Raw genomic sequence first — 25,883 nt, forward strand, 5'->3', positions numbered from 1 at the left:
CCTCTGTTAATAAAGGTACCTGTGTGACATTTGGCACGAGGCATTGTATTAAAACTGACTGTTTTTTTAAGGGTTTGCCTCAGAAAAAAATGAAGCTAACAGAGATGCTATGCTATAATGCTTTGGGGGAAACCCCAATTATGGCACAGAAAAAATATCGATATATATCGAGTATTGCCATTCAGCTAGAAAATATCGAGATATGACTTTTGGTCCATATCGCCCAGCCCTACCTGGGAGCATGTTTTTGTTGCTCCTGCATCTGCTGGAGCCACCCGTCCAGCTCGGAGGACACAGCCTCATGTCCTCCAGCCACGGTTGGCACCACTGCTGTCTTTGCTAAACTGTCATTTGAGCTTCATCAATTCATGTGAACTTGACCTTTGAGCTCCTGCAGAGCAGAATCACTTTTATTTGAATAATAATGACTTGTTAAGTGTGCTGTTATCTACTGTATTTATTAATACTCTACTATATTAGCATACTGCCTGAAACAGTGCATACTGCCTGAAACAGTTGGTCTTAAAGGGTCCATGGACAGAGCTGAGAGTACCTTCACTCCCAGCTAAAAGCTGCTAGCTGAGGTTAATAAGAGGACGGCCACCAGAAATGACCGGAGGATTTTTGTTTGTTTCTTTGTTTGTTAGTTTACATATACTCACACACACCAGACGCTGACACATAAACGTTTTGCAGTGGCATAGTTACAAAGTGTGGGTTTAATTTTTTAACATAACTGTACAACCAAGGACAACATTAAGAGTAAAAGATAACTATATTCCAGGAGGTTTATTTATTATGATTTTTTATGTTTATTACTACTTTTTTTCTTGAGCCACGCTAGTTGCTCGTTTTTGTCATTGATTTTCTTTGAAATGTATTAATACCTGTAGAGGAGAATTTGAAACTAAATAGATCGAGTATCAGTTGGCTTTTGAGAATAACACATTTGCTTATTAATTCTCATCTACTTTGTTTACAATGGTACATTTATTATTTAGTGATTATTATTGTTCTTTTTAATGTGTTTGATTTATTGTTCTGCTGTTTTATTTAAAAAAAAATGTGTGCTTATGTTTGAAATAAAAGGTATCAATCAATCAAAAAAAGACTCACATTTCTACATTGTATGTTGTTCCTTTTACTCAGAGATGCTGCATCACAGCTTATGCTGGCTTGATCATTTTTCCCCGGTATGTTATTTTTGCATAATTGCTAATGATTTTTTTGTTTTTGTGTATATAAATATTTATCTGAGGGTTTTAAGCTTTTCAGATGCAGCCCCTTGTATTATCTATCAACTATTTAGAAAAGAATCAGACAAGTGTGGGTAAATCTCACTTGAAACTGTTTAGTGAAATAATGCACATGTATTGTAACATGACAAAAAAAGGGCAATGCTGATTATTTTAACAAATAAGGAGTTTGATATGTTAGTTTATTCGGTGTCATCTTTAGTGTTCCTTCTACTTGTAAAAGGACAATACAATACAATAGTTTCGGTATTTAAAAGCTGTAAAGAACTATGTGCATTAGGTCTCGTTTGAGGTTTCTGCTGTCAAGAACCTCTAAAGCATGAGTCTGCAGCTCATTTATGAAGTAAGGATTAACAGCATACCAACCAGAAACGTGTACTTGTTTAAGTTGTTTCAGTGTTAGCAAGATGAAGTGATGACTTGAGATTTTATGATAAAGCTGACAACAGTCGCTACCAACTAGTAAAGTTTCTGGAGCCAGGCTCCCTTTAATGTTTCCCTGCAGGGCAAAGGTCCGGGTCTTTTGTCCCACAGCGGCTCTGTGAGTGAAGCCTTTCTGGTTTCCCACACTCCATCTTTTCACCGCAGTACAATAGAAGTGTGCCTCATTATGCATCCCATTAGACATGCAATTATTGACATTATCAACATTGAAAGTGTCACTTTAAAACACATGAAGTGAGAGGAAAGCTACAAAATTTTCATTTTGTTTGAATAGTTGCATAAGTGCATATAAGAAAATGAAACGATACAAATAACGCCCCTCAATGAAAAGGACAAATAAATGAAATGACAGTACTGTCTTACACTGAATAGGGAAGTTGTAGATGAACAACTGTTGGGTTTAAGTAAGATGATTTAAAAAAATAACGATTTCTAAATATACAACTGACTAAGAAAAACTTTATATTTAAATTTTAAGGAGTGTTTGCTAAATATATTGTGAGCATTAAATCAAAAAGCGATGACACATCAAGACCCCGGTTTGGTGATTTCTATTGGGAAGAAGGACTCTAACAGTAAGATAAGAGCTGGGTTTGTGTCAGTCAGAATTTTTACAAAAGAAAATATAGCGAAAAGCTACTTTTAAAAAGCTTCAAGACTGATGTTAAACTAGCTCACGTCATTCTTTAAAAAAAATGTCATTCATACTTTATTCAAAGGGTCACTAATATTCTCCCTTTAAAACAGTGAGAGTTCATCATTTTAATAACCTCAGTCCTGTTACATGTTATTTCCGTTTAACGGTTAAAAATACAAATCTTCAAAAGACTTACTTATCTTTAATCACATAAAATCTTAAATGTTTTTCTCTCAATCTCCCTGAAAAAGGAAGATAAATATTTTAAAGTTATCTGTATAGAAACTAGTATTTTTCTTTTTGGAAGAAAGAGATTTCACAACAGATTTGAAACTAAATCATAAAATGTTCTCTGATTTCAGTCTGAACTGTCCCGTTTAAGCGTCCAGTCCTTTATCTCGTTCTCTTTTTCTTCTCCTCTGGTTTTCTACAACCGGTCCTTCATCCTGCGTTCACTATAGGATCAACACACGTGTCTCATTATACATGACAGCTGCCTTTACGAGCCTTTGTAAGAGCTTGTCATATGTTCACGTTCCAGCACATTAAACAGAATTTTTGTCTTCGACAAGACCACAGAGAAGATGTCCTGAGAGGGAATTAGCACTTGTGTTAATGAATGTGTAATTACAACAACCTGAATTTAAAAATGAGTGACCAGAATTTTGTCACTTCGTTAAATATTTCCTTTAATTAAAACAATTATTTTGTTCCCATGATGTGACCAAATGTCTTGATCAGTCAACTTTTTAATTTGATTTAAAGTTTTTAAACTCTCCAGAGAACTTAGATTGTGTTCCAGATTTGAGTCTTGATAGTAAGAAAAACACAATTCGGTGTCATAAAGTGCCAGAATCCCCAATATTATCTCACCTTTGCCACCGCAGGATGTTACAGACAGACAAACACGAATGCATCGGATTAGTTTTTGTGTTTATTTCAAACAAAGTCAGTCAATAATACGAAAACTCCAACTGGAGTCACCAAAGTGTGATGATACATCACAACAGTAACTTGGTAAAATCTCCAAGACACTTTACTCAACAAGAGTACAGGAAGTCAAAGTAGCTGTCTTTACAAAAGACACAAACATTGAGGGATAAAATATCACTGTTTCACATGAAACATATTTTATAATGAGCATAAAATGCACTTTATAATAAAGGCAAAGAAGAAAACTGATCCTGGAACAGATAAAAATAGAGTTAACTACTCTTACAGTCCATGCCAAATTATGGCAATAAGTTCTCCTTTTAGAGAAAAGTACAAAAAATATCTGATCTGACTAAAGATCAAGGCTGAGGTCATCAAACAGAGGAAATTAACTCAAAATGAAAATATCCCAGACAGTTAAGGACAATATGTTTTTTTAAGAATCATTCAATTCATCATGTTTCACTATAGTATAGAGTAATGTATGGTTATATAATAACAATAATCATGGCCCGTATGTGTTTTGATCTTAGTTTCAATATCAAGAATGCTGATGGTTCTTCCTTAACATTTAACATAAGTTTGTTGTTTTTTCTTACACCATTTCCATAGGAAACATCACATTCATGGTGGATTAAACAACTGCTGCACTCACAGAAGAATACATTTTTAAATTTCATAAAATTCAGATTATATCTGACCAATGTGGTCAGATATATATAATTTTTTTCTCAAAAAGAGAAATATTGTCGTTATATATTCTCTTCAAGAATGTAATACAAAACACCAAACTAAACCTTCTGCTCATACAGAAAATTCAGTTCAGTCATTAATGACCAATATGGTCCCCTCAGGTTGTCTGGTTGTAACTCCAGTCTGCAGGAGTCTACCACGGCCTCCAGGGGGCGCTGTTGACTGGACTCTTGTCTTTACTGTTGCTGCTCTGGACTGAGGAGCTCAGAGGAGAGAAGTCAGCGTCTCTCAGGTTCTTTTCAGAGGAAGATTTCAGCTGGTTGAAGTGTCTCAGCAGTCCTCTCTGGGACTGAGTCTTCACCTCCTCATTAGACAGGAAGTTCCCCACCTCTTGGACACATCTGGAGTAGCCCTGACCAACATCTGCTGAGTCCACAGCGTGATGCTGCTGGTGCAGTCGTCTGAGGAAGCAGACCGTCATCTCCAGGATGTCTGCTTTCTCTATCTTGGAGTCTGGCTGCTGTTTGAGGATCTCTGGACCCAGCAGAGACTTGAGCTGCTCGATGCTGCTGTTGATTCTCTCTCTGCGAAGCTTCTCCACCAGAGGCTTTCTGAGCTGCATAAAAGAAGGACAAATCCATCAATAAACTTATTCTGGAGAATTATATTTGCAGGAATATAATGTCTGACAGTAATGATAACCCTTCATTAATCTCATATTTACCTTGTGAGTCAGTCCATTTCTCCTGAGCGTTGGTCTTTGCTTCTGCGGTTGTTGGTGCCATGGTTGGATCTCCGCGGTGCAGACGTCTCTGCAGAGAGAATCTGATCTCTGCTGGCTTCATCTCTCCTATTTATAGTCCCACATCTCCATATGAATGTGTGGGTCTCGGTCTTCCTGGAGTTTCTCACAGTCGTGGCCAATAAGGGTGCCTGACAGAAGAAAGAGAAGATCTGGCCCTGCCACATGGTCTGCAGTAAAACTAGAGAACAATAGTTGACTCTCCAGGGAACAGCTGGAGGAACTCTATGAGAATCTGAGAAAGTGGTGACCTTGGTCAACACACGCTCATCACAACATCACAAGTCTCAAAATGGTTTAAGTTTATAGTTACAATACATTCTCGTTCGTCGAACACCACTGTTGAATCCTCATTTTCTGGTACAATCTTAGTGGGATTAAAGTTCTGTAACGCCAAATATTGTCTTTTAATTCTGGTTACTGTTTCCATTTCTTTTAAATTTTGAGCTATATCCATTCAGATTTTAAATCCCCCCCTTAGAAAACAACTATCTCTGCTGTATTTTTAGCCTACTGTAATTTCCATGTAGATTGTAGATTACATTAAATGCAATGTATAGGTTATGTGTAGGGTAATGACTCTCACTACATACTTGGATAACACCACAAAATGAGGTAAGTATACAGTGAATATAGTAATTTTGGACAAATCTAGTGTTTATTTTGTTGTTGAGTGATTTAGAAATCTGTATTTTGTTTCCCAATCTGGTTTATGAGATAACATAAGCAGTGATTTTAAATTATTATGAATATTTCATAACAATTACACATGTTGTCATTGTCTTAGTTTGCACTTTGAGCTTAAACTCATAAGTGCATTTTCTGTCAGCTCAGGGTTGAGGTGGGGCTGCTGAGGCAGCTGCTTTTTGACGCGTGCCAAATCCCCCTGGAGGACCGTGGAGCGCCGGTCGGGGTTGATGATCGCCGCGCTAAACCCTGGTCTCCTGAGCTTTCCCACACTCCGCTCATTAAACAGAATCCAGGCATGTGCCGGACACTTTCAGGAGTCTCACTCACACTTTTGCTTTTTACACTTTGCAGCTAATCAAAGTTAAAACTGAAGGCTGACATTGTTTGTAGTAGAAACAAATCTCACAAAAATGTTTTAATTTTTAACAGATGCAGACTTCTTCCATCTGAGATTTATTACTTTCTTTATAAACTCTTGCATAAAAGTATGACTTTAAAGCTTTGGTTCAAGATAATTAGATTAAAAATACATGTATATGTTGTTTTGTATAGAGATAGATAGATAGATAGATAGATAGATAGATAGATAGATAGATAGATAGATAGATAGATAGATAGATAGATAGATAGATAGATAGATAGATAGATAGATAGATAGATAGATAGATAGATAGATAGATAGATAGATAGATAGATAGATAGATAGATAGATAGATAGATAGATAGATAGATAGATAGATAGATAGATAGATAGATAGATAGATCGATCGATCGATCATAAATTCAAACTCTGAAGGAATTGAACTGTTTATTTTGACATGAATATCAATAAATAAATCCTTTTTTAATAATTTGTTTCTAAAGAACGATATATAAAGAGCCTTAAAAGGTAGAACTTTGTCAAATAAGAGCAAAATCCAAGCTGAACACCGTTTTTGTCATATAAGATAAAATTTAAATGAATATTTCTAAGTAAATTTGAAGGCCGCATGTCTTGGAGGTCAGAGGTCCGAGCTATTGTCCCTCAGCGCCTCTGAGACTGAGTTTCCTCTGGTTTCCCACACTCTGCCCCTCCACTGCTTTCACCAGAGGCACAATGGAAGCGTGCCTCATTATACATCACATTAGACACACTGTCAGAGCAGCCTCACACCATCACTTCCTGTTGCTGCACACCTGTGGCGGACCGTCCTAAACACTCCCCACGTCGGCTCCACACTCCGACATAAAAGCAGGGTCCAATAAGCTGCTGTCAGTCAACAGGGTCTTTTTAATACAGGTACACATGAATTAACTACATCCTTATTCACATCGAGCGGAATCGGTATCTTTTATAAAACATTATTTTGTTTTAACTATTTTGTTCATACTAAAGACACAAAAAAATTCTAAATCTTGTATTTTTGATTTTTTGCCAGTTTTTTTTAATTCTTTGATTTGGCAAAAACTTGCAGGAATCCCTTTGTTGCAGTATTTAGTTTGATGCTTTCATTTTTTTTCATCTTTGTGAATCACCTGTTTCATTAAAAAAATGCCATCTTTGATCCAGCGTTACTGTTGTGTCTAGTTTCAGTTAACGGCGATCGTGTGCTCTTGGTCTAAATCTTTACACACTGTGGTTATGTTCACCTCGTCCTAAAGAACAGGCTGTAACACAGCTGTAATTGCACACAGTGACATAAAACAGAGTGCATTACTCATTAAACATCTACTTGAATTATCTGTACACAGTTAGTACCTGTCACATTATTTGCATTTATCATATTGGCTTGAATACTGATTTAATGCAGGTAGCATATTTGGAAACTCTTCGTTATACCGTTTAAGGGCATGTAATGAGACAGAGACACAGTATTTTCATCTGGTAGTGTTTGTTTATTCATAAAGGCACATGTGCATGCAAAGCATAAAATACCAAAACAGGATGTTGTCCTGCATCACAAAAACAACTCGTAGCTTGTTTTTTTACAAGACACAGGATACTCAGAGAGTACAGGAACAGAAGTCTTTATAAAAGATAAATCAGTTTCAGTATTTCCAAACTGAAATTACTGAACATTTTGAATTAAAACAGGCTCAAAAATGAGCAGAAGAGAGGGATCTTACAACAGATCACACGTGAAAGTGAAGTAACTATCGAAGCGTTGTAATTGGACTGTCACAACAGTGACAATATAGAAATAAAACTTTTATAATAAAAGATTCAACATTTTGGTCTTAGAACAGATCATGTTTTTTTCACCACATAAAATGAAATAAACTTCACAGTATTGTAACTATACAATAGTTTTAACTGGAGTTTCAAAATAAGAAAAATGTCATTACAACATCCCCCTTGAACGGGGAAACTTTAATTTTGGATCAAAATCATTAAATAACGGACAGCAAACGCTACCATATAAAGAGCCACACTTATGATACACTCATAGGTAATAACTCTGACTGATGCAGTTAGATTAGCTTCATGCAGCATGCACGACTACATTTTCTCAAAATGAAAAATGCAGTTTCTGTCATCTCCTCTGGAAATATAATATTGTGCTTAAAAGGGCACAAAGACTATCAAGCTCTCTATTATTAGAGAAGAACAAGTCCATTAAAATTACATTTAATTCAGCAACGTTTAGCCAATATGGTCTTCAGAGTTTCTGCGGTCTGCAGGATTCTACCACGGCCTCCAGAGGGCGCTGTTGACTGGACTCTTGTCTTTGGTGACGCTGCTCTGGACTCTGGAGTCAGCATCTCTCAGGTTCTTCTCAGAGGAAGACTTAGGCTGGCTGAAGTGTCTCAGCAGTCCTCTCTGGGACTGAGTCTTCACCTCCTCCTTGGACAGGAAGCTCACCACCTCTTGGACACATCTGGAGTAGCCCTGACCAACAGCTGCTGAGTCCACAGCGTGATGCTGCTGCTGTAGTTGTCTCAGGAAGCAGACCGTCATCTCCAGGATGTCGGCTTTCTCTATCTTGGAGTCTGGCTGCTGTTTGAGGATCTCTGGACCCAGCAGAGACTTGAGCTGCTCGATGCTGCTGTTGATTCGCTCTCTGCGAAGTTTCTCCACCAGAGGCTTTCTGAGCTGCAAGAGAAAGGAAAGCATCATTAATTAAGAGGTTCAAGAACACACATTTGGCAAGAACTACAGAGCTGTCTTAACAACGACTGTCAGTCAAAGCTTCTCATATTTACCTTGTGTGTCAAAGTCAGATGTTCCCGAGAGTTGGTTGATGCTGCAGTGATTGTAGGTGCCATGGTTGGATCTCTATCTTGGTCTGATCTCTGCTGGCTTCATCCCTCCTATTTATAGTCCCACATCTCCATATGAATGTGTGGGTCTCGGCCTGGTTGAAGTTTCCCACAGTCTCCACCAATCAGACTGCTGGACCAGAGAGAATTGAAGCCTGTCCTGCCACACGTTGAGTGGTCTATTGGTCGTGGACAATAGTTAGATCCCAGGGGAACAGGTGGACAACTGACCCACTGGGTTTTGTATGAATCTGTGAAGGGAGTTTGTAGAAAGAGCAGATCTGCTGACTGATGCTGAAACGAATAACTTTAATTGAGCACAGGAGCGTCTCATTCCATCACATCACATCAAAGAAGATGCAAACTTTATTGTTTAAGCAAAGCACTCACTTTAAGCTTTATTTTCACTCTTTTTAATCATATGCACAGTAGACAGAGGTGTCAAAAGTATTCACATTCATTACTCAGGTAGAAGTATAGATACTAGAGTTTAAAAATACTCCTGTAGAAGTTGAAGTATCAACTCAAGTTTTTTACTCAAGTAAAAGTACTGGTTTCAAAACTACTTAAAGTATAAAAGTAAAAGTAATGTAAGGGGGAAAAAGCCATTAAAGACAAAAGCCATTGAAAATGAATGCATCTTAGTATAATGCAAATATATTAAAGAACCATATATGTGTACTATTGAGCATTAACATGTGTTTCAGAGAGCAGGAGATATGATGACTAGTTGCCTATAAGTATTGTAATGGTGCAAAAAGTCAAACTTCAGAGGCATGTTATCATTTATCCTAACCTTTATTGGAATGTACATCCAAGTTTAGTTGCAGGAATCTGAGGGAACGGATGTAAGAACAAAACTGGACAAGAACATCTGAAACAACCACAACCGAATTCACTCTATCCGGATGGAGCAATTTAACTGGATAGTTATTTTTAAAGGCCGAAATGAAATAGAGTAACAAGGCTGTTTTTAAAATGTAAGAAGTAAAAAATACAGATAATTGCGTGAAAATGTAAGGAGTAAAAGTAAAAAGTCGTCTGAAAAATAATTACTCCAGTGAAGCATATATAACCAAAATTTCTACTTAAGTAAGATGAGCAAGTATTTGTACTTTGTTACTTGACACCTCTGACAGTAGATACTACTTACTATCGCTTCTGCAGTAACTATTTTGTTATATGCTTGAATCAAACCACATTCAAATTTAAGAAAACCTCTGAAGAACGACAGGAACATTTGATATTTGCGCTCCCAACTTGAGGTAAAACCTTTAATTTCCCGCCTTAGCAGGTGTTTTCTTTAGTTTCTTGTGGTTTGTCGCTGGGGTGAGGAGAAAGTTGATCTCACTTTCCCACACTCAGAGTGTGAATGATGTGGTCAGCGGCCTACAAAAGGACTTTGAAAGGAACTTTTGTGACAGATGCTGGTGCTGGTCCTCTAAAAAGGGACCGCGCTGACATCCCCAACCATCTGGAGGGAAACTATGCGATTGGCTGCCGCCGAGGCTGGAGTCAAACCTGTGGCTGTAGAAAACGTGAAGATTGACGTCTTCGGCTCATTCAAAGTTACAAATTCTTGAAGAAGTTGTGACAGCTGGTCTTGAAGCGTGCCAAACCCCTCTGGACAATGGCCTCCTGCTTCAGAAATACTCATCAGTTGTCAACAGTTGTCACTCACAAGCCCACGGACACCGGTGTAAGTGAAGCTACCACAGGTGGTCCAATAGCTTCCTGAGAAATAATCACAACATTACTCATATTTAAGTTTTATATTCCTGAAGATAGAAACGTAAAAATTTTGGTCAAAGTATCTTACTTTGCAATATATTCATAGGGCTTGTGTTGTTGACTGATAGGAGCCTCAAAAAGCACTAACCCTTGTTTTTTTTATTGATCCCACCGTATTCCCTCGTCTGGATTAGGGTTAGAGGACAGAGGTCAGCATCTTTTGTCGTGCTAGGGCTCTGTGAGTGAGTTTCCTCTCTTTTCCCACACTCTGTCCTTTCACATCCTTAACTTGAAGAATAATAGAAGTGTGTCTCATTACCCAGCGCATTTAAGGGGGGGGTGTCTTTGAGGTTTTGGCATTTACAACCCTGATGACTGCTCAAGCATGAAGACTCCACTGCTGATTTAAGTCGTTCCAGTCGTTCACATAAATACGAGACGAAAGCTGTGTTTGTTACTTACTGCATGTGGTAAATTTGAAGCAGATTCAGTAATGTAGCTTCAAAAGATAGGGTTTCCCAGCTTTATGAGTGTGTTTTTTCCTCTATGTAAGCAAGTGTTGCAGCATTAACCCCTGTCACACCTTTATTCTGAGCCCTTGTACTGCACGGCGAAGGTGTAACATTTCGCTCTTCCATGTTTCAGCTCGGGGAGTTAGTAGAGACATAACAAGGCAGGAGGAGTGCTGTGTGACTTCACGATGTGGAAAAGTGTAACAGGGGTGCTGGACTAGCCATGACATGAACTTTGTGTGAACAACCAGGTTGAAATTTGGATTTGCTGTCTTCTTTTTTGTCAGTGCTGAATGAATGATATCGTCATTGACTAATGGCATTTGGGACTTCTTGTTTCTGACTGAGGAATGCAAAGTTAAGGGAAGAAACCCTCCTCAGATTGGGGAGATTTGTACTATTTAGTGAAAGCACACGCTGCAGAGAGGGCGTTGTGTCTTCTGGGGCTGAATGTCAAGAGAATCTCCAGCTAATTGTTCATCGGATCAATCCACTAAATCACATCTATCTGATTCACTCAAGGCATTTCTGTCTGCTTTCATCTATGTCGACTCCTTTTTTCTTTCAAAAGGACCAAAAATCATCTCATATCTGTTTAAAAGCTTGTTTCTGTGTTTTGTTCTGTTATTGTTTTGTTATTAATTTTGCAGTTTCCCATACCACTGTTTTTATTATGCAGCTTCAAGATGTGCATCAAAACATTTGGTCACAGATTTTAAGAGATCTTTCTATTTATTACTTTATCAATCTGAAAGTAAACTATTTATCTAAATGTATGGATGGGAGTATTTCTGAAAAGACCCTTATCCCTTACACGTGAAGTCAGATGTTCTTTGCCACTGAATTACACAGAAATTGCACCCTTAGGCTATATGCTAATGAGGTCACATCCTTTTTCGCAACACAACAATGTATGTATGCATGACAAGTGAATACAATAATTATTTTTGTTTTATTTATCTTTATCATTCCAAATGGGTCAGTGTCGGGGTGGCGGGGTGATGCTGCTGCTTTTTCACACGTGCCAAATCCCCTTGGAGACCAATCTGCTGGTGGAGGTGATGCTAATCATGCTAAACTGGGCTCTCTGGAGCTTTCCCACACGCTGCTCATTACATCAAGGCATGGGCCTACACTGCAAAAAATGTATTTCTAAGTGAGAAAAGATAATTGTTTCTAGAACTAGACTATTTTAGACTATTTTGCTCGTTTTAACAAATCTAGTCAAGAAAAAAAATTCCTTACTTGTCCGTCACGGACAAACACTTGTTTTTGTGCTTGAAATAAGACAATTTTGACTATATTTTTTCTTTTAATATTACGTTTATTTCTAGAGGGGCTGTTTTTGTCGTGGAAATTGACAATTTTTGTGGTATCATTTATTCACATTTATTCACTTAGTTTACAACTGTTCAGCTTTCAATTATAAGCACAGAAAAAACAAATTAAGTACAACAGAAACAATTATATCACTGAATCATATTTATTGTACAAATCTTCGATCACTTATCTAAGGTCAACATGTAAAAACAGGTTTTTGTCTTCTTTCCTTTAAATAATAACCCATGTGGTGTCTTGATTGAACAGTTCCCAATCACTTCTGAAGATGCAAGCCAAAGAAGAACTTGGATGAGGTACTGAGGTATGCAGCCGTTTCCATTTCAGAAGCCAGGCTCCCCGTTAGCGCGAGTCTCTAAAGGTCGGAGGTTGGGGTCTATTGTCCCTCAGCGCCTCTGAGAGTGATGTTCCTCTGGTTTCCCACACTCTCTCCTTTCACTGCACAAACAATAGAAGTGTGCCTCATTATACATCACATTAGAGACACTGCCAGGCCGACACAAAGAGGGGAACCGCGTTGGGCAGGCTTTGGCAACGTCACGTTCTTCTTTTAGTAGGCGTAACCATGGCGATGTCTTGGCCAGTAAAAATGCTAATTTAGGCCCATTAACAAAGTTCACCCAGATTTAAGACTGGCGGAGGGCCGTATACAGCATCAATTTAAAACTGTTCATAAACACTAGTCAGAACATGTCACACACGGATATTTTGTGGCTCTTATGGTTACACATGATGTTATTATCTCATTCAGCGTGTTCATGGTCACAATATTTAAATTCAGAGTTGCATTGGTTTTATTGATATTTTTCTGCAGAGGCAACACAGTTATTGAATCCCATGACCTGTAGCTACTTTTGGTGACACTATTCTTTCATATTTTTAAACATTACTGTGAGTTCTACATTTGATTTTTTATTTTTGTCCCAATTACACTTAAATGTAAATGATCTGCAGTCAGAATCATTCAGAGATGGCTCTCTACTATCCCAGCCAGCTTTATGAACTTGTGTGTGTAAAATATAGATCATTGATTTGAACTTCTTGAAACCAAGTAGCATATTTTCCACAACCACATGATTTATCTTCTGATGTGGCTGCTTACGTCAGTTAAGGTGAACTTAAGCTCCTACCTGGTGAAACATTCATTCACTGCTGTGTTTTGTTTGAAAGGAAAAGCTCTTTGGTTTACCTTTGTTGAATCCACGTGTCGTTAAAAATGTGACACAATATTGGATGTTAATCCAGAAAAAATATCCTTTTGAATATTTTGTGACATTTAGGCATTAATGGTGATGTTTAAATTATATCAACGGGAAGAAGGTGTATTAAGTGATACAGATGTAGGTCTCACTACGTACCAGTTTCTCTTTCTTTGAAGGGAACAGTCACCCTCCAAGTTGTCGGATTCAGGCATGTAACAGAACTTATTATTTTATCACACTCTCGAAGAAAAATGTGAATTCTTGATTTAAATGTTCAGCAGAACTATCAGTAATGTAGAAGACAGACAAACACACATCCATCTGATTAGTTTATGTATTTGTTTATTTCAAACAAAATTCAGTCAAAACCATGACAACTCCAACTGGAGTCTCTAACATGTGATGATGCATCACAACAATAACTTGGTGAAATCTCCAAGACATTTCACTCACAATGAGTGGAGGAACAGTCGTCTTTACAAAAGACACAGGCATTAATAGAGAGAAAAACCTTCTGTTTTACAGAAACACATGTTTTACAATGGTCCTTATTGCATTTTATAAAGAAATGCAAAAAAAAAATCTGATCCCAGAACAGATCAGGTGAAGATCATCACATAGTAATGAAGCAGGTTCATAAAACGTAAAGTCGATATGTTTTCTTTCAAAAGAAAAGTTCAGACTCGTCCTTTAAGTCCCAAGAGGACCATTTTGATAAGGTTTCCCTTTAAGACAAAAGGAATACAAAAATGGTAAGATCTGAATATAGATCAATACACAATAGGGGTGTAACAATGTATCGTGCCACAAAATTTCGTGATACAAAAACGTCACAATACGTGTCGTGGAGGTGACAAAGTGTATCGCGATATTGGAATATTAATATTAATCTATTGTGTTGACTAGTAACGCGCATCCGAAAAAAGAAAAAAGTCAAATCATACATGAGAGAAACTATTCAGTTTGTGGCAAAATATTTGTACTTGTATGAAACTGAAGATGCATAATGCAAACCTGACATTTACTTTTAGTTCAGTTTGTGGAAAATGGTTGGCCTGGCTTTCTCTTTAAAACTTAAACAGTTATAAAGCATTACAAACTGTAACAATAGGGCAAATGCACAGCATTATTTTGTGTCTTTCAAATAAAAGACACAAGATTTTTTCCAGTCATATGTTCCTCATGCAAGGTTGTTAAAAAAATACTGCTATAATATCGTATCGTATCGTTATCGTGATCTCAATATCGTGTATCGTACCATATCGTGAGATTAGTGTATCGTTACACCCCTAATACACAATAATCGAAAAGATCAAAATTCATTTAGGGAAGATTTCCAACCAATGGACGATTAAATGTTTTATCAAAATGATAAATATCAAGGTTTAACAGGCTCTCTCTCTGAAAAAAATTGTGTTGTTTTACATAAAACAATAGTAGATGCTTAACTTGATTTTGATTTCATTTAAACATCTAAAACATTTTTGCAATATGAAAGAATATTAACTTTTCATTGTTTCAATAGGATTATTTTACCCCTGAAACAGTAAAATGATCTGAAAATGAAACTTTCTGTGCAAACAGAAACATAAACACTTGAATGTCATGAAACCCAGTTCCATTAATATCTGACCAACGTGGTCAATACAGGTTATCTAATGACAGGGCATTTTCTTTCTAGAAAAATAAGAAAATTGTTGTCATTCTTCAATGAAAAGAAAAAAAGAAAAAAAAACGTCACAAAATAAGACCTTTTCTTTAAACAGAATTGAATTGAAGTCAATAATCAATGACCAATTTGGTCTTCTCAGCTTGTCTGGTATTAACTCCAGTCTGCAGGAGTCTACCACGGCCTCCAGGGGGCGCTGTTGACCGGACTCCTGTCTTTACTGTTGCTGCTCTGGACTGAGGAGCTCAGAGGAGAGAAGTCAGCGTCTCTCAGGTTCTTCTCAGAGGAAGATTTCAGCTGGTTGAAGTGTCTCAGCAGTCCTCTCTGGGACTGAGTCTTCACCTCCTCCTTGGACAGGAAGTGCACCACCTCTTGGACACATCTGGAGTAGCCCTGACCAACAGCATGATGCAGTCGTCTCAGGAAGTAGACCGTTGCCTCCAGGATGTCTGCTTTCTCCAGCTTGGAGTCTGGCTGCTGTTTTAGCATCAAGGACACACTTAAGCTGCTCAATGGTGTGGTACTTCTCCACCAGAGGCTTCCTGAGCTGCACAAACAACAACAAAAAAGCCATTAAGAAACATATTCATGAGAATTACACTACCAGGAACTCAGAATGTTATTGGAAAGCTGACAAACTCTTCATAAATCTCATATTTACCTGGTGAGTCTGACTCAGATGTGCCTGAGGCCCTCGCTGCAGCGACTGTAGGTGCCACGGTTGGACCTCTCTGGATCTCTGCAGAGAGAATCTGATCTTCACCAGTTTCATCCTCCTATATATACTCCCACATCTCCATATGAATGTGTGGGTTCTGGTCTGGTTGATGTTTCCCACAGTCTCCACCAATCAGACTGCAGGACAGGAGAGAATGGAAGTGTGTCCTGCCACATGTCCGGTGGTCATGTTAGTGGGAGATAATAGTCAGGGGAACAGATGGATGACGAGGGGTGGGGGTGGAGATGGAGGGAGACTCACAGTATGAATGTCAGTGAGAACCTGAGAAAGTTGTGAATCTGGAGAGAGGAGATGTGTCTGTTTTGGGGATCAGTAACCTACTTCTGTCATTTAATCGCTCACGTGAAGGCGGAGTACATCACACGAGCCTCAAATTTCTAACTGCATTAAATCAAAGAAGAAAGATTTGACATTTCCTACACCGCTTTAGGTAGGGTTACCACCCGTCCCGTAAAATACGAAATTGTCCTTTATTTGAGAAAAAAATGTTGCGTCCCGTATTGAACTAATACGGGACGCGATTTGTACCGTATTTTCATTAACTTTTACACCATATTCTAGTTGAATTATTGAAATAAATTAACCTTTACACCAAATTCTAGTTGAATTATTGAAATAAGTAACTTTTACACCATATTCTAGTTGAATTATTGAAATAAATGTACTTTTACACAATATTCTAGTTGAATTATTGAAATAAGTAACTTTTACACAATATTCTAGTTGAATTATTGAAATAAGTAACTTTTACACCATATTCTAGTTGAATTATTGAAATAAATTTACTTTTACACCATATTCTGGTTGAATTATTGAAATAAATTAACCTTTTACACCATATTCTAGTTGAATTATTGAAATAAATTAACCTTTACACCATATTCTAGTTGAATTATTGAAATAAATTAACTTTTACACCATATTCTAGTTGAATTATTGAAATAAATTAACTTTTACACCATATTCTAGTTGAATTATTGAAATAAATTAACTTTTACACCATATTCTAGTTGAATTATTGAAATAAATTAACGTCTACACCATATTCTTCACCTGTAGGCTATATTACATCTGGGCTGATGTGGACATATGTAGCATAGGAGGCTATTTCCGTTGCTAGTATGGCTGGCTGTCTGTACAGTCATGAAAGTTCAATGCTATTAAAGCACTTTAAACTTTAAATCAAAGCATTTTGTTTTTTCATATAAAATAAACACATTTTTATTCAGTTTAGAAGTTTAGGGGCTTTTTTTTGGCTCCTGCGCTGCTGAAATCAGGGCGTCCCTTATTTCTATTTCTGAAAGGTGGCAACCCTAGCTTTAGGTTTCATGAGTTACATTATAATAATAGGAGTTTTTACTACAATACAAGAAAGAAACGCATCACAGAGCATTTCTTTTGTCTTGTGTTATTTTCTTCAGAAGAGGGATAAAGGTTTAAACTGGAGGTCACCGTCTTGGTGTCCAGATGAAGCAGGTGCGTCTTGTGTCTTTCTTGTGGTTCGTAGTGGGTGTGAGCAGAGAGCTGCTCTCACTTTCCCACAGTCCGTCTTTGATTGATGCCGTCCGTCCCCACAAAAGGAGCTTTAGTGACGGTCGCTGGTCGTGTGCTCCAACAGAGACTGAGCTGACATCACCAACCATCTGGAGGGAAACGATGTGATTGGCTGCCTACAGTTTTTTAATAAATGCTTGACTCACTCATCCAAACTACATCTCTATTATTTCCACTGTTTCAGTTTTTGTCATGTCGGTATTTCAAAGGGAAGCTGCAGCAGCTGCCCGCTGAAGTGTGCCGGCTCCCACTGGACAGACGGCCGCAGGGGTCGTTGAAGATTAACGTGAACTTTGGCTCTCCTCCTCACAACTTTTCCCACAAGCTCTCTAAGTTTCATGGTGCACTTGCAGCGATGTTTACACCACTTTAACATTTTAACAGTTTTGTAGATGTCTCAGATAAATGGTGAACAAACTGACATGAGTTTTTTTAATTTTAGTAAATTTAGTAATCCCCACAAATGAATGTATTTTGAACATTTTTATTATTATATTATGAATGTTTTTGTCTGTGTGTTTTTTATCCCTTCATAACCCAGCCATTTTTTCTTTTCCATTCCTGTTCAGGAATAACACACCAAATACAAATATAAGTACATCTCAGAAACCGCAGGAGGAATTTGGTACGAAAGCAAAGCTAATGGAAGATTAAAACAGAAATGTAATATTAAGTATAAACATTATAAGACTAGAGTAAATCAAGATTTAATATCCAGAATATTAAATGAATAATCTTATCTTATTTTAAATGAACATTATATTCCCTTTAATCTGTGTTTGTTCAGGACAAAGGAGGGCAATCATTTTCCCACGAGATCCAAACTATTTAGATTTTTCTGAAGGTTTTTCATTTCTATATTTAAACATACTTTACTGAGCAGATCAATGGACCTGTTGTGTGATTTATTCTTCACTGCGTGGACTTTTAACGTGCCATTCTTCTTATAATGAAGCTTGTGTCATTATAAAGGTTTCAGGTTTGTCGTCTTCAAGCTTGTCAGTCCAGCAGTTTCCCACCTTAAAGAATCATGACAGTTTATTAAATGTGCCGTATGATGAGCCACACTTCTATTGTTACTGAGTGTGGGACACGAGAAGAGACTCAGCATCGGAACCGCTGAGGGACAGTAGACTCCGACCTCTGACCTGAAGACACACAGCCAACAGTGAACATCAGAGCAGGTTTCAGCGATATCACACAGATCTGAGCTGCTTTTATCGTGAAGGTTTCACATGTTGCTAAGTATCATCAAGGTTAGATTATATTTCCAGATGTATTTCATGTTTGTTGTCACGCAGTTCTCCTGCTTTACTCAAATCTGACCAGCTGTGATCTGAAAGAAGGAAGCAGAGATCGCTGAATGGATTCAGGCACATGCCTTCACTTCACTGAACGGACGGCGTGGGAACCTTCCTCAGAGCTGCGTGAGATGATTGGCAGCATGAACCCGACCAGCAGGTCAGTGTCCCCACAGGGATTTGGCACATGTGAAACAGAAACTGGCTTAAAACGCCGTCCTCGTGTACACAGCTTGAATCAAAGTTGGGGGATGGTCAGAGTGCATCAATGCTATCAATACTATTGATAAAATTGATCTTTCAATTAAGTCATTTCAAGTTTTATATTTGTAAAAGACAACGGTGATCATTCTTTTGATTATTTTTGAATATCAGTTTTTGCAAAATACACATTTCACAGGTATCAGTGAAAAAATTTAAGTTTTATGAATAAAAAAAAGATCACAGCACATGTTGCAGCTACTGGATAAAGAGTTATAGGTTAAAAAGACACATTTCAGAGGAATAAAGCAATAGTCTATGTAAAGTGCTGTTATACATTTACTTTTGTCAGAGTTGAAATAACATGACTCTCCATCGTGTGCTCAGTGAGAATCATTGATTAAAGCAACAAACAGCGGATTTGCTGCCTTCTCAGAGTCACACTAAAGACTCGTCCACCTGTTCCCTCGAGACATCATGATTGTCCCTGATTACGGTGGACATGTGGCAGGCCAGGTTTCCATTCTCTCTGTTCTTGCACTCTGATTGGTTCAAACTGTGGGAAACCTCAACCACACCGAGACCCACACATTCATATGGAGATGTGGGACTATAAATAGGAGGGATGAAGCCAGCAGAGATCAGATTAGACTTCTACCACGCAGAGATCCAACCATGACACCTACAATCACTGCAGCAACGACCAACTTTCAGGAATATATGACTCTGACACACAAGGTAAATATGAGAAGCTTTGAAAGACAGTCATTGTTAAGAAAGCTCTGTATTTCTTGCCAAATGTGTGTTCTTGAACCTTAATTAATGATATTTCCCTTTTCTCTTGCAGCTCAGAAAGCCTCTGGTGGAGATGTTTAGCAGAGTGAATCAACAGAAGCATCGAACAGCTCAAGTCTCTGCTGGGTCCAGAGATCCTCAAGCAGCAGATGAGATGAGACACCATGATAAAGAAAACAGACATCCTGGAGATGACAGTCTGTCTTCTGAGAGGCCTACAACAGCAGCATCACACTGTGGACTCAGCAGCTGTTGGTCAGGGCTACTCCAGATGTGTCCAAGAGGTGGTGCACTTCCTGTCCAAAGAGGAGGTGAAGACTCAGTCCCAGAGAGGACTGCTGAGACACTTCAACCAGCTGAAAACTTCCTCTGAGAAGAACCTGAGAGACGCTGACTTCTCTCCTCTGAGCTCCTCAGTCCAGAGCAGCAACAGTAAAGACAAGAGTCCAGTCAACAGCGCCCCCTGGAGGCCGTGGTAGACTCCTGCAGACTGGAGTTACAACCAGACAAGCTGAGGAGACCATATTGGTCATTGATTACTGACTTGAATTATTTCAAATTCAAATTCTGTGAACTTGTTCTTCTGTACAAGCAGATGGTTTTAGGATTTTTCTATAATATGTCATTTTCTGAGAAAATATTGATAATATCTTTTAAGTGGAAAAGAAAAAAAAACGACTTAACTCTGCAAACCACATTGGTCAAATATTAACAAACTGAAATCCACAAAATCTTCCATGTGCACAGATAGTTGTTTAATTTCCTTTTTAGTCACAATTTCTTGTGCAAATTGGTAGGAAAACCTCATTATCGTTCATCTTAAGGAAGATCAATTTTTATTATTGATGTATGAATCGTACATCTTATAATTACAAAAGTATACATGACTCTTTGAGACATGATGGAAGGAACTTGCTTCTTTGAATTTTATCATTCTGATAAAATATATTTAATTATCCATTTGTTGGATATTTTTCTTACAATATACTCAGAATTGAGTTCAGATCTGAACTTTATTTGCTTCTGTTTTGCCTGAAACCTGCTCACATCACTGTGTGATGACACTAACCTGATCCGTTCAAGGATCCTTTTTTTCTTAGCCTTTGCTATAAAGTTCCGATTATGATCTGATTATACAGATTATTCACTGAAATATGTGTTCTGAAGAAAGGACGATGTTCCATTTCTAAAATTACTGCTGGCATCACTTTGTGATGATTTTAACAGACCTGTTGTTGGGTCAGATTTTTATTGGCATTTGTTATAAAGTGCAGATTATGCTCAGTATGAAACGTTTTTTATGTAAAACAACAATGTTTCAGCTCTTAATCTTTGTGTCTTTTGTAAAGTCTTGGAAGTTTTACCAAGTTAATGTTGTGATGTATCGTCACATTTCTGTGACTCCAGCCGGAGTTTTTAGTTTGTTTTGTTTTATTTAATTTGTTTCAAATAAACAGAAGTAAAAACTAAATCAAGTGTAATTGTGTTTGAGTGTTTCTCCTTTTAACAGATGGATTCATTGCTGTACGAAAGACAAATATTTTAAGGCTTAGGCTATTTACAGCCGGGTGCAAGTACTGATGCGTAGGCTATTTACACCCTGCTACCAATATCAATGTATGCTATTGTAGGTTAAATACCCCATGTAATGCAACATGGAATGGCTTCAAACCTACAAGCAGCTCAACAGTGATTGACAGGTATTCACACCACTTTTGATAAACTTAATTTAATCACTTCAAAATATCTTACAATGACATAAGAGCGAAAATTGTTCATACAAAAGTGTGAGAGCAGACGTTTGCCTGGCTCTATTGTTTGACTTGTTCCAATTTTAGAGTGCTGCACATCGTTCCGGCAACGCATTTGTTTTCATATGTCAATAGGGTATGAATAGCTCAGCTGATGGGGGCTTGCTATTTGTACCCGGGTGCACTCTGATAATTTAATCTATAATATATGCCTTTACGGAGACTTTTATAGTATATAATTCTGTAAAAGTATGTTTAACAGTCAAATTGTTTGATCGAGAGTTGAAATAGTCTGAAAACATACTTGTCCTTTTACTTTTAAATGAAGAATTGAGGCAAGTGGTGTTTACAGGTCATGTGGTCAGAGACAGACAGAGACTGAGCTGACGTCACCAAACCACCACCTTTGTTGTTGATTTGATTTGATTTGATTTGATTTGATTTGTATGTAAATGTATGCAGTCTGCGTAATAAGTATCATGATGTAGAGCGTATTATCACAGAGAACTGTATCAATATCATTGCTATTTCTGAGACCCACCTTGATGATTCCTTCTCTGAGAGGAGAATTGGCAGACTGGTTCAAGTTGATGGAAAGGCAACAGGAACGCTAATAACCACTTGTTACAACACATCGGACCTTGAAGCAGGTGGACTCCAGCAGGAGAAGACCACACTCCTGTCAGCTAAGAACAGGGAACTGAAACTAAGATTCACACGGACTCATCAAAGTTGGACTTTCAGGAGGTAGAATCAGAAAAACCATGAACGCATGGATCCATCCCACCTTGCATCAACAGTTCAGGCTGCCAACGGTGTAAACGATGTGGGGGATACTCAAATAATCTCAAATTGGCAACAGAAATCAGTCCAATAGAGCTCTGTTGGGGCGTGGTGGAACAGGAGCTTCTCATCATGGATGTGCAGCCAACAAGTCTGCAGCAAGGGCATGATGGGATCTTAAGAATACAGACCAAACTCTCAGAGAAATCCCTCCAACACCTGCTTGAACTCAACAAGAGTTTACTGTTAAATGCAGACCGAATCGGTCAGAAATGGGAAGTTTATGCGTCAACATGAAACTGAAAAATCACTATGATGTGATTGAAAGTAAAAGCATGATAACAGGGCAAGAAATCAGTGTCATAAAGGACAATAATGAACCGTTTTCTGTCCTTCAACAATTCAGTAACAAAGAAAAACATAGCTGACGTTCTTTGTGATTTTGTTTAATTCCACAAAAGAGAAATGCAGCTGATTACATTCTATTTTTTAATGATGATAATAATGAATAATAATAATAATGTAACATATTCTGTCAAAGCTATGAAAACTCCAACTGGTCACAAAAGTCAAAAGTCTCCAAGATACTTTACTCAAAAAGAGTAGAGGAGCCGTCGTCTTTACAAGAGACACAAACGTTAAGATATGAAGCATCACTGTTATACATATTTCATAATGATCTTTCACTTATTAACACTTATTGACAAAGGCAAAGTAAGAACTGGTCTTAAAACAGATCACAACGAAGTTAAGAACGAAAAAGAAATGCACACAAAAGAAATGCACACGTAGTGCACTGGTAAAGCACTACCGCTTTTGTCCAAAGGAGTCGCCAAACTCAACAAAAGCTGAAAGTTACATTGTGCTGCTTTAAGTCTTTACATATTTGGTTTACTCTGGTGATCCAAGCGCCAATTTTTGTTGACTAAATCAGCCAAATAGAGCCCGGATAGCTCAGTCGGTAGAGCATCAGACTTTTAATCTGAGGGTCCAGGGTTCAAGTCCCTGTTCGGGCGTCAGTTTTATAGTGGCTACAGAGGTGGGCTACAGTCTGGAGGCATGGAGGAGCACGGATTGCAAGCAAGGTGAACCAGGGCCCCGGAGCAAGACCCCAAAAATCTTACTGTGCATTCACGCCGGAAGCGTGAAGAAAGAATAATTTATTTTTAGATCTTAATAAAAATCAATAATGAATAACTGGGGAGATAAAAATTTAATCATTTTGGATGGACATTTAAATGTTTTATCAAAATGATAAATCTGCAAAATGATCTAACTGTCTTATGTACTAAGGGCCTGATTTACTAAAGGTTTGCGTGCGTAAAAACGTGTGCAAACTTGACATCACCCGCAAACCAATGTGCAAGCTGATCTACTAACAGCGTGCAAAGAGGACTGCGCCTCTCAAATGAACAAAATAGCACACGCTATTCATTTAGTACTTTTGCCCTGATGAATAATCAATATGGGGCGTACCCGCCAGAAAGCGCTAAATACTGGGAGGGGAAAATGCAAATAGGTTCATTTACCACGCGCAATGAGATTTACCAAGCCCGAAAGTAATTGCGGGGATTGTGATTGCGTCTGTATTTAATACGTTCGAAAGGAAGGTGCTAATCTGCCCAGCATTACGCACCGATGGCTTCTTAGTTGATCACCCGCAAAACACATAACAACAGCACGTGCAAACTTTGTCAGTGCACACGCAATTTAGTACTCTTTATTTAGGATCTTTGTAAATCAGGCCCTAAGAGTACTAACATTTGGCAGACTTGAAGAAACACTAGTCATCATTATACTTCAAGTGTGTTCATGATTAGTTAACTTGAAGCAGGCTATTTTAGAACAACTAATTTTGTACTAAATTTATTTTAATTGACTGTTTGTCCATTGAGATGATCCAGGGATTACAGAGAGAAAATGATAAGGTGAAATTGATGGTTTATGGATGTTTTTCCAATAAAATATTAACTACGAAAAAAAAAAAAAGAACAGACAAATTAGAAATTGTAAAAAAAATTCACTGGAAAACGCGGGAATCAAATTTGAAAGAATTGCAAAGACAGCAACAGGCTCTGAAAAGAAATGAAGATGCGCTTGAAGAAGTGAAACGCAAATATAAGTCCTGACCACTTCGTGGCAGAGACTAGGTTTTATTGAGTTTTCAAGGTCAGGAGGATGAAACCTGTTATCTCTTGTTTAGTACATCATGTTCTTTTCAGTGATCTTCAGAGTAAACTCACAGTAAGCTTGGCACATACACACATTCAGTTGATCAGCACATTCAGTTCAGTTATGAATTATTTTATTCAACAAGGGCATACGCAAACAAAGAGAGAGAAACGGGTTAAGTAAAAGTGGAAAAACTATATTTGGGACCGGTGAATATGGATCCGTTGGAGAAAATTTTTAATTGTGAAAAAGATCACTGGAAAACGCAGGAATCAGATTTGATAGAAATGTAAAGACAGCAACAGGCTCTGAAAAGAAATGAAGATGCACTTGAAAAAGTGAAACGCAAATATAAAGAATCGGTGAGATGGAGGTTAAGAAAATTGTTCTGCCGCTTTTTTTAGTTTTTTTTAAGCGAATTCATCAATTTTATAAAATGTTTAAATAAATAGTTCCTTGTTCAACACTGAATGCTTCCTTTTTTCATAACAGCAAATATAACTTAGTTCAGTCCAGTCGTTCTCAAACTTGTTCTGCCCTGACAAACTGGTGAAAAAATAGTTTTTAACTTTATTGATACAACATCAAAAAAATGAACACTAGCATCCCGTTAGCAACGGCAATAACTAGAGTTTTGAGAGGATGCATGTATTCCATGTGCTTTCGCACATGGAATACTGGCAGAAAGCTGTCACGCGGCTGCCAGGATGGGAAAAGTGACGTGAGGCAATCATCCAGCACATCTGTACTCGCAGTCACCGGGGAGGGGATGGGGTGGTAGCCCTGCAGTTGTAACACTTGACAGGGTCCTTATAGTCTCTGCTGAAGCTAATATATTAAGTAAAGTTGTTGCTTCAGTCAGGGTTTTTTTTTGCTGCTTAAAAGACATTGCTCTATCAAGCAGTCAAAATTATACTGGCAATTATTTTGATAACTGCCGGTAAAAAAAAAAATTATTTCACCAGTGTGTGTATGAGGGAAAGATTTTCAACTGTATATATGAGCAGATTTCACTAGTTTGTGTAAAAGTTGTATGTATAAGAGCATTTCACCTGGGTGTATGAGAGATTTCACAAGTGAGTGTGAGAGGTTTTCAGTATGGTGTGTAAAAGAGTTGGATTTCATATGTGTTTATGAACGCTAATTCAGAATTATGTCCCTCATGGCACCTCATAGACATGCACCTTTCATAAACAGCACTCAGTTCAGTAATCGCTGACAAAGATACTCTACATCAGGGGTATTCAACTAGATTCGGCCGGGGGCCACATCTGCAAAAGGACTGTATGGAGAGGGCCGCACAATTTGAAAATGTGGGGGTTTTCAAAATGTATTTTGCACTCAAAGACGAAGACTTATGTAAATATAATACATTTGTATTATACATTTGAATATATCTAGTTTACATATGAATTATGTATTAATTGTCTCCAGATTTAG

At 37.8% G+C, this 25,883-nt stretch overlaps 1 protein-coding gene, 1 non-coding gene and 2 pseudogenes across 2 annotated transcripts; 1 reads left to right on the forward strand and 3 right to left on the reverse strand.

Moving 5' to 3' along the window:
• Nucleotides 1–4,125: 4,125 nt before the first annotated feature.
• LOC133449321 (transcription factor HES-5-like) lies at nt 4,126–4,808 on the reverse strand (annotated as a pseudogene).
• A 2,535-nt stretch (nt 4,809–7,343) lies between these two features.
• LOC133449322 (transcription factor HES-5-like) lies at nt 7,344–8,705 on the reverse strand. Its single transcript, XM_061728464.1, has 2 exons — nt 8,639–8,705; nt 7,344–8,528 (listed from the first exon to the last, which is right to left on the reverse strand). The coding sequence occupies exons 1-2, from the start codon at nt 8,699–8,701 to the stop codon at nt 8,121–8,123; spliced, it is 471 nt and encodes a 156-aa protein (XP_061584448.1). The 5' UTR covers nt 8,702–8,705; the 3' UTR covers nt 7,344–8,120.
• A 6,165-nt stretch (nt 8,706–14,870) lies between these two features.
• Nucleotides 14,871–19,418, reverse strand: LOC133449122 (transcription factor HES-5-like; annotated as a pseudogene).
• A 3,796-nt stretch (nt 19,419–23,214) lies between these two features.
• Nucleotides 23,215–23,287, forward strand: trnak-uuu (transfer RNA lysine (anticodon UUU)). Its single transcript has one exon. It is a non-coding gene; the product is annotated as a tRNA-Lys (tRNA).
• Nucleotides 23,288–25,883: the final 2,596 nt, after the last annotated feature.

Source organism: Cololabis saira, chromosome 8, assembly GCF_033807715.1.
Source record: "Cololabis saira isolate AMF1-May2022 chromosome 8, fColSai1.1, whole genome shotgun sequence".
NCBI lineage: Eukaryota > Metazoa > Chordata > Actinopteri > Beloniformes > Belonidae > Cololabis > Cololabis saira.